Consider the following 12,324-nt stretch of genomic DNA (forward strand, 5'->3'; position numbering starts at 1 on the left):
AAAAAAAAAAAAAAAAAAAAAGAAAAAAAAAAGAAAAAAAAGAAACTACTTTACTGCACTGAAACAGTCAATGCTGATAACAGACATGCTTAGGCTTGAAACTTACATGATCAGAGCGTTTCGCTCCAAACAGTKGCGTAGCCAAACAAATTCACTGTAACGCCGCCTCACACAGGAAGTCTTCTTACGGAAACACATACTRTTAGTCTGCAAAGACAAATAAGACTTTAGTCATTATACAAACAAATGTATTCAAAAAAAACAGAACTCACATGCAAGCAGATCTCATAGTCAACATGTGTGTGCCATAGATCATCCGCATGAAGCCTTGGATCTCGAACACAAATGCTGACAAATTCCTAGAAAATTCAAACACAAAAGTAAACTGGAGCTCGGTTATACAACAGATCAACAACTATTAAACAGGATAAGCATTCTTAATACTTACAGTTGAGAGATTATTCAGAATATTGTCCATTTTGGTACAAAGTCTGAGAAAGCAGCAAGAACAGGTTTTATTGAACAAAAGGTTTTGCAATGTTGCCCAAAAAAATGTGACTTGTTTACTTAGTTATCTACAGAATATAAAGACAGCATGTGAATGCATTGATTGGGGGCATTTCTGAAAACCTAATGCCAAGATTGAGGACAATCTGTTCTGTGCAACAATGTTTTACTGGTATAATACCCAACAGCATAAACAAGGAGCTGATCTGATATAATACTGATCAAAAGGGCAGAGAGTTAAGCTTGTGGGGGGGATTAACRCTTCACAAGTGAGTTTTTGTTTACTACTGACCAAACTAATTAATGTTACTTTAAAAAAAGAAACTAAGAATTTCTTATTGAAACAAATTTGAATATTACGCAAGTTCAAAACAAAATGTCCCTCACAAGACAGCAAGGACATCTGCAGGACCATGTGTCCCTTCACAACAAATGAGATATGATTTACTACTTAAGCTGAACTGATCGAATGAGAGCGAACAACGTTCCTCCATTGTCTGTGTGTAGCTATAATTGACCTCTTGGACCAAGATGTTCTGTGATGGTGTGACTGATCCTCTTAACTGTTGTGTTCAGGTTCAGCTTCACACAAAACACATGTGCTGTTTTAGAGAAATATCAACTTTTATCCCTGTGACTGCTTTGGGTCAGTGGTGAGGTCACAAGACTTTAGATTAAGTCTCACTCATGTCAATTCACCTTATTTTATTATTATTTTTTGACGCTGAAAGTTAAAAGGACAGATTGCAGAAACTATATTAAAAATGTTCCACAACGGGCATTAAATATTAAGAAATGTAAGCATGTCACAAACAAAACAAAGGGGTGCCTATATTCTGATGTTCGAAACTTTGTTTTAAATAGATTTTACAAAACTGTAAATGGAATAGAAGCAATATTTTTATATCCTACCTTTTTTTCTCTTCACTTTCAGAAACTTACTCCAGTGTTTGTGAGCGACCCAGGGTCTGGCTCAAAGCTCAGCCCTGCTAATACCAAACTCAGTGGGTTCTCCTTTTCTGGCCCACTGCTGACAAAAATCAACAAAACTCCACTTAAAACGTGTCAAATTCTTCTTTCTTCATGTTTGAATTGTCAGTCGTAACCAAAACAGCCCAAAAAAAACTCTGAGCAGCTTGTTGGATGAACCCTGAAAGCGCACCTGTCCGCTTCTTTAATCATTTAGTTCAAATGGTCTCAGCTGGTGGGCGGGGCCAAATAAATGACGCTGTGGGGAAATAAATCTTCTGATTGGTCGAACGACGTGGTACAATTTTTTTTGCTTTTATTTTCTTTATGAAAGTCGCAGGTAGAATCTATACAAGCTATGATTTAAATAATATTAGCCTAAAATATAAAATAATAAATAAATAGCTTAAAGGTCAAGACATTTCTTTTTCACTGCTATTTAATTAGGATCCACAAATAATGTTTGAGGTTAGTAAGAGAAATTAAACCTGTCCATCTCATTAATACAAAATCAAATGTGAAAATATTTAATAAATTTCATTTGAGAAATAAACTCGTTTGTTACCTCAGTTTGTCTAAAACATTTGTTGTTCCCAATCTGCTTATAAAATGTAGTGAATACCTAAACCAGGGGTGCCCAAACATTTTCCCTAAGAGGGCCAAAATTAAAACCCATCTGAGGGCTGCGGGCCAAAYGTAATAATATCAGAAATGCAAATACTTAAGTTGTTTTAKTTTTTATCATTAAGCTATCAGCCGGTGTGGTTGCCCACATTCTTTAGTTTTTTTTTTTCAGCCCATAGACATGGAGAAAATTCAACGTATGCTCAGGCAGCAAATGCTCATGGGACTTTTCATATTTTAAAATTTGAGTATATATGGTCTTATAAAAGTGTGAAAATCTAGATATGGACTTAAATCTGACCTAAATGTCTCTTGTGGTTACTTGTTATTTATATTTAATCTTAACATAATTACAACCTAGTAAACAGGACAATTGTTGGTGGGCTAAATGAAATGGCTCAGCGGGCCAAAATTGGCCCGCGGGCCCCACTTTGGGCACCTCTGATCTAAACCAAACACAAGAATTTTTTATTTTTTTTTGTGCACAACTGGAGAAGTTATGGAGAATTACAAACTGTTATGGTGAAAATGTTCCAGATTCACCTCTGGATGATGTCACTGACAGGTAATCACCGGGGTGGGAAAATTCAAAAAGTGGACATATCTGTCACATAGGCAAATGGGAGTATAAGAACATAAATGATCCAAGTCTTTTAAATGACTGATGGGAACAGTTGCACACAAAATTGTCATAAACTGCTCTTTAAACAAAACACATCCGTAAGATCCAGCTCAGTTAAAAAAACCATATTCCATCTCTAGCAGTTCTATAGTCAGTTTTTTTGTCAGAGCTTTTTATTTATTTACTTGCAGTAAGAATTTGTCAGCTGCCAAATGCATTTAGGAGTCACGAGGAGAAAAGTCAAATGCTAAAGTGCTATTACAATAGTTTACCTTTTGTTTTCTCYATGTAGCTCCATCTTGTGTTCAAACTGTAAATAAAAGCCTAAAGAGGTGACTGAGTTACACTGATCAGTGATCAGACATGATTTAAGAAATGGAGAAAATMATTTGGTTTTCTTTTCCTTCATTTTTCTCCAGTATCACTTTAAAGAATGTTTTCTGTAATTCTCCACTTTCTCAGCATAACTGAACCATTTTTTTTAAAAATTTCCTCAACATTTCACAATAAAAAAATGGAAATAAACCATTTTGAGATTAGCTTTATTGGAAAGTTATCCAAGGGATTTTCATAGCAACAATAACCTCTACAATGTGTCAGAAATGCCATCCAAACTTTGACAGTTGTTCAGTTATACATCTGCTAGTAACTTTACAAAATCAATAGAAAACGATCTGCAACTTCGTTTTGAAAGTGAAAACTTTTAAAGGCTTGCAGAGTACCTAGACAAACATTAAGACCTAACTATTTTTCTTGTCTAATTTTTGCATACACGTGTCTTTGGAGCCATATAAAATCAATTTAAGTTGCAAAACTTAAATGTAAAACTTTTATTTGACCCTGAAATTACAAACAGTAAACTAAATCCTCTTAAAGAACACCTGTCAGCACTTATAGGAAAAAAAAAACTTTTGTGAAGCCAAACGCTTAACATATTCCAGTAACAACTTACAATTGAAAYATGTAGGAGTGCAGACAGATTAATTAAAAAAAAAAGAAGAAATCATGCTTGGACAGCAGATAATTTCTGAAAATACATCAAAAAACACATCTGATATATGTACAGGAACAAATCCCTCCTCATACAATGCAAAGTGTTGCTGAACAGTTTCAAAAACATCTAAAGGTACTAGCTAAAGCTAAAATGCAGGCCAGAGGGCAGAGGAGGTGAAAGGAACAGCAAGAATTACTAGGCTTCATCCTCTGGACAGGAATGCCACGTCAGTCGCTCCTCATAGAAAGATATGACCACCTGAGGGCAGCGAGTGTTGGCCTCGCGGGCTGGGACCAAGTCTGCTTCATCTGAGTCTTTCCTGAAAAAGAAACCAAAAAATAATAATTGAGGTGATGGGAAGCATTAACAAATGACAGATATTCCGCCTCACAGCAAATTACAATCTTCATCGAAAGAGCTTCAGCTTTGATATCATAACGGGTCAAGCAGCCCAACCCGATWGGCCCACAGCTCTCAGGTTTACAGAAACCGGGGTGAACTTGGGCCACAAGGACTAATGGAAAAATGCCTTGTGAGACAGATGAGGAGTATAGACTAAAAAAAACTGTCWCAAATGAGTGATGAAAATTAAGATTTAACGGCAAAACAATAAGTCACAACTTGGTGTTTGAGAGCCAGAAGAACTCACATGAAGTTTATAACACACAAAATTGAAAGCCCAGTTATGCTAATCAGTGGAGAAAACAAATATWAAACCAAACTGAAGAGGCAGAAGTTTAAGATTTTGATAATGTTCCATTTATGATATAAAAACGGGTAACATTAATTCAAATGCAGATGCAAGTATAAAACTTTATGCTTGACCTAGCCTGGCTCTTGCYTTCCTACGCAGYTCCGCTCAATTCTAGTTTCCCTTCACTGCTCCATCTGGGACTTCTCCCATTGAGATGGATTTCRCTGGCAGWTTTTTAGCCGGGCCAATCAGAGAACAGAACGTYAAATTTCTGCGCAGWGTCWGCTTGTAGTTTATTTTACCWGGGCCAATCAGCAAACAGAAGGCGGAGTTTTGAACGACGTYGATGTTCTGYRCAGTGTCTGCTAGTTAKTTTAGCATACRGCAGTGGAGGAAGTGAATGAMGCCAGTCCGTGTTGAYAAGGCTTCCAAATTAAAWTAAATYTGTCTGACAAAGCAGCAGCTCTCATTTACAGTYGTCTCGTTCAGCTCGGTRTATTTCTCCTCTCAGTAGGGTTGTTTACAGCACACGCGATTTCTGGTTAGCTTCTTAGCTTAGCCTCCTTCACAGCGACAACATACACATGCTTCAGCAGAGGCCACGCCCCCTGTAAGAAACAATTCTCTATGCAGCAAGTCCAGACCCTTGTACGAAGCAAAGKGAAGGACAGGGGTCTGGTTTTAACCAGGCWATGYTTGACCCRAACAAAAGTATACATTTAATACTCACCATTTCATCAGAAACATCAACTCCCCACTACTGTCTGTTGCACCAATGATTCGTTCTGGGTCAAGGTTCCGAGCAAAGCCTCGTGGTTTCCCTGACTACACATAAAGATAACAAAAACATGAACACTCATCAATTTTCTCACAATTGATTTTCCCTAATGACAAAACAACAACAACAACAATAATAATAACAATAATAATAATAATAACAAAAACATATATATTAAAGGTTGACGACAAGTCCTTGAAAATTTATTTAAAACTCAACAATAAGCTGTGTCAGGTACTGACAATTTAAAACATAGGGGGACTTCCTAAGAAAAGGCTAGAGAGGCACAGTATATTTATTTATCATCTTACCACATCTTGCTTCTTGGGTTCTGACGATGTCTCGTCTGTTGATGCCTTTCTCTTAACAGCAGCAGGTTTCTCCTTGATGTCCTTCTGCGAATCCAGAAAGGCTTGAATCAATTCAGGGCAGTCTAGGTTCTCCTCAGGCTCCCAGGTGTTGTCAGCCCTAAGTGAGGAAAATTAAAATGGCACACAACCAAATCTCTCAGTATGAATATTTTTTTCGGACATTATTATTATTATTATTAAGACTGCCAGCTTCATGTTACTACAAGTGAAAACAAAAATGTGGCACAAACTTAAGCCAGGGAAGCACTAGTCTCAGACAGAAGAACAGAGAACATCAGGTAACTCACTCTGTAAATCCTTTCCATTTCAGGAAGAACTCCACTTTTCCATTGACCAGCCGCTGATCCAGCACTTTTTCAACAACAAATTCTTCAGGTTCCTCTTGTGTCTGGCCGTCTTTCTTGCCTTTGGGGTTCTGTTTTTTGCCCATTTTGTTCTCTTAAAAAAAAAAAAACAATTAGGTAGAAAAAGGTAACGTGCTTCACGTTTACAACAACCACGCTAATATCCTTTTCCTCCGGAGATGCTAAAGCTAACGCTAGTAAAGAAAACCTCAACTCAGTCATTGTTGACGTAATGTAATAAAGGCCTATTAAATCACACAGACAAAAACATTCGAACTGTAATTTATTATTTTTTATTAACTCAGAGTTACTACATTTAAGGCCAGCAAACACCGTCACAACGTAACAAAGTAAGCTAAAAYGCTAACAAGGCCGGCTTAAAGTTTCCCTCATTTTCTTGCGCTACATGTAAGGCACGCTTGTGGTTCGAAAAACAGCGCAATTTCACTTAATAATACACTTGGCAATATAAAAATTAGCCAGCTAGTGCAAATATAGAAAAAAATAACCACTACGAATGTAGCTGCCTGAACCTATACAGTAGTACTCAAACAATAGAAGCTAATGCTGCTGCTGTGAGAACGAATACTCAAACTGCCTTGGTATGCCACACGAACATGAAAATTAAGTTGATGTTCACTCATTTTTAGATTATTTGGCTTTAGAAGATAGTTCACCGAAGCAAAAAAAAAAAAAAGTGATTAGAGATAGATAAAAGTAAGAAAAACAAGCAGTTATCGCATGCGTACATACCTTGAAACAGCGCGGTAAACTTCACGTATTTGCAATAACCACGCCGCCCGCCACTCAAGATCCTTTTTTGTTTTCCTGCGGCGGGGAGGCTGGGCTAAAGCCAAATCAATGTACGGTAGCCCGTAAGGAAACGCAAAGACGGTCAAAACYATCACAAGAACATGGGCCTGATGTATCAGGAGGCCCCTGTTTTACAGGCCTTGATCAAAATAACGTTTTAAATCACCAACTATAAAACACAGAAGCCCCATAAAAAGAGATAATGGCTAAAAGTAAAACACTGAATGTACTTTATAAAAACTTAATTTGCAAGACGTAAAATACCAAAACAAACAAAACATTGTAGAAAAAAGTTACAGTTCATTGTCTTTCTTTTGGCCAACGTCATTGTTAAAATCTTGAAAGGTAGAAGAGCTTATAACAGTTTAATATAATAGTTGTAATAGCTTTTTTGAAAGTTTTTTTAAGCAATACAAGTTTCTGCCAGTTTACTTTGTTTTATCAATCTGACACTCCAGGGACAGATTAGATATGATTTCACGTTTGTCTCGTCTCTTCTTTTTGAATCTTGCTAATAAAATAGATGCAATAATGAAATCTAATTTGATCTTTCACCTCTTGTTCTTACAGCTAGGCTTTATACTGAAAACATATTAGCTTATAAATGCACAGGTGATATTATTCTGAAAAATTTGAACACATTCACCATAAAGAATGTGATTTCTTCTGTAGGTAGTCTGTTCTAACTTGGGCTGTTTTTTTTCAACTTACACATCTTTAAACACTTTAGTATCATGTAAATGTTGCYTTTGTGAACTACCATAACTGCTTATGTTTTGAGCAAACATTTAAAAATGCCATTTCAGAAGCTTAATACATGATTTGAACAGATCTATTTTTTAAAAATTTATTTGTCATAAAATTTGGTGGTTAAAAAAACACACAGATTAAGTTTCAGCTCGTTTCTTGATTTTTTTAAGTTATACGGGATCTTTTGATAAATTGGTATCAAGAAAGTAATTAAATTGTGATTCATTCATAACCGCACAGTGAATAGAGGTAAATGTAACTTGAATATTTGCAGGTACACTATCACCAATGAGGTTTTTTAAATAGTTTAACAAAAACAAGACAATTATATATTTGTTTATTATAGAAATCAAATTTATTCAAAATTATAACATGAACAATCACCCTTCAATCAAGCAAATGTGACTTATTAAAAAATAGGATGAAAAAGCAAACTTTTGACCAAACCTGAACAACAAAAAGAAAATATTAGGTCACTATGAACTACCTCACACACTCAAATTATTTCAGACACTCAGCAAAGCAGCGTAGCAATGGATTACACAACCTCTCACACATCAATCTCTGATCATCTCGAACATATAAATAAGCAACACTCAGATTAAAGAGTTGTACAGCAAAGGAAACGTTAAAAAGAAGCAAGTGCAATTAAAGGGATAGTTCAAACATAACTTCAGAGTGAGTTTGTGTTGAGAACATTTATGAGTCCATGTCTTACCAGCAGCAGGTGTGTTGTGTCAGTTTGGGGAGGAAGGTGGGATTTCTGACAGATGAGACGAAAAATCGATGCACGGAAGAGTAAAAATTCTAAAGTTTTGAACAAATACAGCAACACAAACCTTCAAACGATTGTCATAACAGTACGAGTGAGCTGTAAATGCTATTTGTTTCCTCTGAGAGGTACACACACTGGATCTGTTCGACACAGTCCAGCTTACARCACTTTTAGTTCATCCAGGTAAATCTATACAAGAATGGTTGTGKAAAAATATGCTGTTGAAGTACCGAACACAACCTCACCGGGGAAACAAACTTCTCCGAGAAGTTAAACACGAGCTGAAAAAAAATTACTAGAAATTTCAACAAGTCATAAAAATCTCAATTTGATCAAAAAGTACAAAGTATGTTTAAAAAAAAGGTTAAGTCAATTTGTGTTTCGAAGATTAGCAATCTCACTCATTTTAACCATCAGCAGTGTTCCCATTGATTTCTGATGAACTCTGCAATTCACCCACCCCAAAAAACCAAAAAACCAAAATACACATACAGCCCTTCCAACCAGCTGTAACTGCAGTTTTTGGTAGTTTTTGTCAACCAAAAGTCACATTTACGAAGACTTTCAGGTGAGAACAATAGCTTGTTTAAATCTTGCCAGAACAAAAACTGAAGTGTGAGGTAGAATGCAATCACACGAAAACTCAATACATGAAAAGATTTGTTAAATCGTGCTCAAAACAATCRATGTTAATTTAAAACCTGCAACGGTAAACTTTATTTTTTTTCTTATGGAATTTATCTTTTGATCCAAAACAACAAAAAACTAATTAAGGCTTCTTCATTTTAATCATTGGTATTCTGTGTGTCATCAAGACAACTATGTGACAGTGTTTTTTAAATTTATTTATTTCAACAACAAAACTTGCTCTTCAATATCTTAAACCTCACTGTAAACAAAAGATATGAGATTTAAGCTTTAAATCACTTAGACTTAACACTTCCATTTAGAAAAAAAGCGGTCCTTGAAGGTCTCACAATACAAATGTGCGCTCCAAGAACCTTGGAAAGCACAATAAATACAATCTTTCACCTCCTACTTCTACTGAAAAAGTGTAAAAAATAAAAAAAGGCCAAACTAAAAGCAAACAAGAACAGCCCCACCACTTATTTCTCTATCCAGTAACTGTCACACCTTATAACAATTTTATTTAAGTCTTAACAGGCACAAAGACAGACCAATACGGTTTCCAGCGGCTGAACTGTTCCCTTAAACCCTGCGAGTCTCACTCATCTTTAAGAAGCACAGAAAGTCCAGTGTGTAAGCTACAAATTTCTCAATATTTGCAGATTTTTGCATTTCATTTGTGTTCAGAGTGTCTTTTGCAGCTTCTGACAATTTAAGCACAAAACAGTAGTGAAACCACACTTTTCCAAAAGAAAAATCCCCAAACCAGAGTCAGTTGAGTTCAGTAAGAAAAAACAAACCCTGAGAGTTTAAGTCTCAGCAGAAAATAAAGCATCACTGCTTTTTTCCCTTCTTCCTCTTGTCTGTTTTGTTGCCTGCTGATGCAGAGACAGGGCGTCTTATGGGCTGAATTACAACCCTTCCGTTAGCCCCGCACTGCAGGGTAAACCTCTCCGGGCTCAGGGGCAGTCCAGAACCATCTCTCAGCCGAGCCAGGACGTCTCTAGTCAGCTGCCTGATCTGGTGGCCGACGGCGCCCATCGTCTTCGCCGTGAGCTGCTTCTCTCTCAGCAGTCTGTCCCTTTGAGCCTGCAACCGTTCCACCTCCTCCTGGAGTCCCGTGATGGCGTCTAGCTTGCGCTTGCGGCAGTTTTGCGCCGCCAGCTTGTTCTTGCCGCGCCGGCGGATGTCCCGAAGCAGGGTCACCTGTGCGGGGGTGAAGCCGTGACCGTCGAGGATCTCCATGAACTCTTCCACGGGCATGTTGACGATCTGCAGCACGGAGAACGGGATGTACATGGCCCGGGCGCGCAGCTCGTCACGACTCAGCTCCCGTTCTTCCAGCTGTGAGCCGTCGTCGTCATCATCGCTGAAAGCCTCTGTTTTCTGGGGCAGTTTTAAAGAAGGCTTGTTGAGGAAAGCAGGAGATGAGTAGCTGTGGTCATGCCACACATTCTCACTCAGATCAACAGGTGGCCACACTGTGGTGTGGTCCATCATGCCTTTTGAGGGTAAGGAATCCACATCGCTGCTGTAGCCTGTGGCTCCTCCTTCATCCTCACAGTACAAACTCGATGATGATGACATCTCTGAAGAGCCTGAAGGCATAAGGAATAAATGATCGTACAACTTTTATATTGTTTATTATCCACAAAAATACACGTCTAAGTAGGGCTGGGCGATATGCCCCCCCCCAAAAAAAAAAAAAAAAATCTCCGATTTTTTTCCAACCCAAATTCGATTTTGCTTCCCACTTAATGGAGTGCCTCTGTTTCAGGTGTTGAAACAAATCTGTTGAACTCCTGCTTTTTTGTAGCAAGAGCCTTCAAACAGATTTTGCAGTGAGGTGTTTGTTGCTCCAAGTCTGAGTTTGCAAAACCTAAACAGTTCCAGAAAACTGAAGAAACAGTGCCTTTTTTGGGAAGTAGATCCTCTCTGCTAGCTGTCATATTGTCATGTCATGTACAAAGCATCTTGAGGGACAGGTGGGGTGACCTCTGAACTACAGAAGCCCCAAAGAGTGTATTGGTGAGAAAAAATAAATCTTGATTTTTCCCAAAATTAAATCTTTATAAATGGCAAATTCGAATTAATCGCTTAAATCGATTTATCACCCAGCCCTATGTCTAATATACAACTACGTGTGAAGATCTGAACTAACCTGGAGACGCTGGTCCTCCATAGCTGCTCTCCAAGGAGAGTCCTGAATCAGAGTCCAAGTCCTCAAGGCCCTGCGAGTCTACGCAGCCCAGAGAGTTCATCAGCTGATTGTCAATAGAGTCCAGGCCTTCCAAACCCAGCTGATTGATCTGGTCAAACACGGCCTCATCCAGACAGCCGCCCAACAAACTCTGCGACGAGGCATTTCCCGTTAAATTACACACCGAGGCAAAAGGGAGTGCTGCGAGGCCCACGGCCATCCCTGGTGATGCATCCGAAAGCGTGGAGTTCAGCAATTCCAGCCGTAGGAGGGTTCTTCGCTGTTGGGCGACAGTCCTGGATTCAGATCTTCCGGACCCAGCGCCAAATGCCCCGGCACTGCTTACTGTAGCATCGTGCAAACTAACATCCTGGCTGATGGCGCTGGTGATGTCAGCATCAAGCTCTGACAGGTTAACAAGCGAGTCCAGCTCCTGCACAAGAATCAGTATATTTTAGATGGTATTCATTCCTCATAGCTTTGAAAATTAATTTCCACAAAAAAAAAAAAAAAACACTTTGGTATCCCAACCTAAGTTTTTAACTGCCATTTTACATGCCGATTAAAATGTCAAACAAGTCCAAAAACTTACGTCAAAGTCTGTAACGGAGAGTAAATTGCTCCAGTCGACAACAGTGGAAGAAGGAGGAGAAGCATAACGATGCTCTAGGTCAGATAATATAGGGTTACCATCAAACAGGCTCTGGAAAATAAGACAAAAAATAATGTCAACTATTGATTTTTTTTTGTCAAAAATGCAGATGACATAATGCATTGCCTCTTCTTTTTCAAACACTTGGATGCTTGGATCAGTTAGGTCCAGTTGTTGAATTTTGAGAAGAACACGTTTTCCTATTCTACACGTACAGTATCATGTGGCAAGAAACTGGTGGGTGAATGGAAGATATGGACATCAAACAGGTCAGTTTACTTCCTCCTGAACTAATACAACAAAGTCATGTTATTGAGCCATGTACAGAATGYGGTTTGGTATGCACATATTGGAACAGACAGTTTTCTAAAGAATATTTATTTTAAACTGCTGTAAATGTTGCAACATAATCATTACATAATGTTCTGGTGCCTTCATCATAATGCACAAGAGAGTTTTCACGTGACATCGACAAACCGGAAGTTGACCATAATGGCAGCGTCACAGGTTTAAACAGAAGCTTGTTCCTTATCAGTGGTACTATATTTTAGGGTGCATTCAGACCAGGAAAGTCCTTTGGTCCAATTGTTTGGTCCGGACCAAA

General features: G+C 38.2%; 3 protein-coding genes across 4 annotated transcripts in view; all 3 read right to left on the bottom strand.

Annotated features, from left to right (window-relative positions):
• The window catches only part of snx10a (sorting nexin 10a), a 2,481-nt gene extending 789 nt beyond the window's left edge, over positions 1-1,692 (bottom strand). Inside the window, exons 1-4 of the mRNA XM_014011222.1 lie at positions 1,420-1,692; positions 449-491; positions 273-359; positions 107-207 (exon numbers count right to left, since the gene is read on the bottom strand). Of these exons, the coding sequence (XP_013866676.1) occupies positions 107-207; positions 273-359; positions 449-478 (218 nt within the window). The 5' untranslated portion in view covers positions 479-491; positions 1,420-1,692. The remainder of the gene's footprint in view (positions 1-106; positions 208-272; positions 360-448; positions 492-1,419) is intronic.
• Positions 1,693-3,247: 1,555 nt separating this feature from the next.
• On the bottom strand, positions 3,248-6,755 carry cbx3a (chromobox homolog 3a (HP1 gamma homolog, Drosophila)). Its single transcript, XM_014011224.1, has 5 exons — positions 6,657-6,755; positions 5,847-5,997; positions 5,500-5,656; positions 5,141-5,235; positions 3,248-4,035 (listed from the first exon to the last, which is right to left on the bottom strand). The coding sequence occupies exons 2-5, from the start codon at positions 5,987-5,989 to the stop codon at positions 3,912-3,914; spliced, it is 519 nt and encodes a 172-aa protein (XP_013866678.1). The 5' UTR covers positions 5,990-5,997; positions 6,657-6,755; the 3' UTR covers positions 3,248-3,911.
• A 1,033-nt stretch (positions 6,756-7,788) lies between these two features.
• Positions 7,789-12,324, bottom strand: part of nfe2l3 (nfe2 like bZIP transcription factor 3) — a 9,394-nt gene continuing 4,858 nt past the window's right edge. For both annotated transcript variants that reach the window (XM_014011225.1, XM_014011226.1), the window contains 3 exons: positions 11,661-11,771; positions 11,030-11,501; positions 7,789-10,466 (listed from right to left, as the gene is read on the bottom strand). In XM_014011225.1, coding sequence (XP_013866679.1) covers positions 9,703-10,466; positions 11,030-11,501; positions 11,661-11,771 — 1,347 coding nt within the window. In that variant the 3' untranslated portion in view covers positions 7,789-9,702. The remainder of the gene's footprint in view (positions 10,467-11,029; positions 11,502-11,660; positions 11,772-12,324) is intronic.

This window comes from Austrofundulus limnaeus, unplaced genomic scaffold (assembly GCF_001266775.1).
Source record: "Austrofundulus limnaeus strain Quisiro unplaced genomic scaffold, Austrofundulus_limnaeus-1.0 Scaffold78, whole genome shotgun sequence".
Classification (NCBI taxonomy): domain Eukaryota; kingdom Metazoa; phylum Chordata; class Actinopteri; order Cyprinodontiformes; family Rivulidae; genus Austrofundulus; species Austrofundulus limnaeus.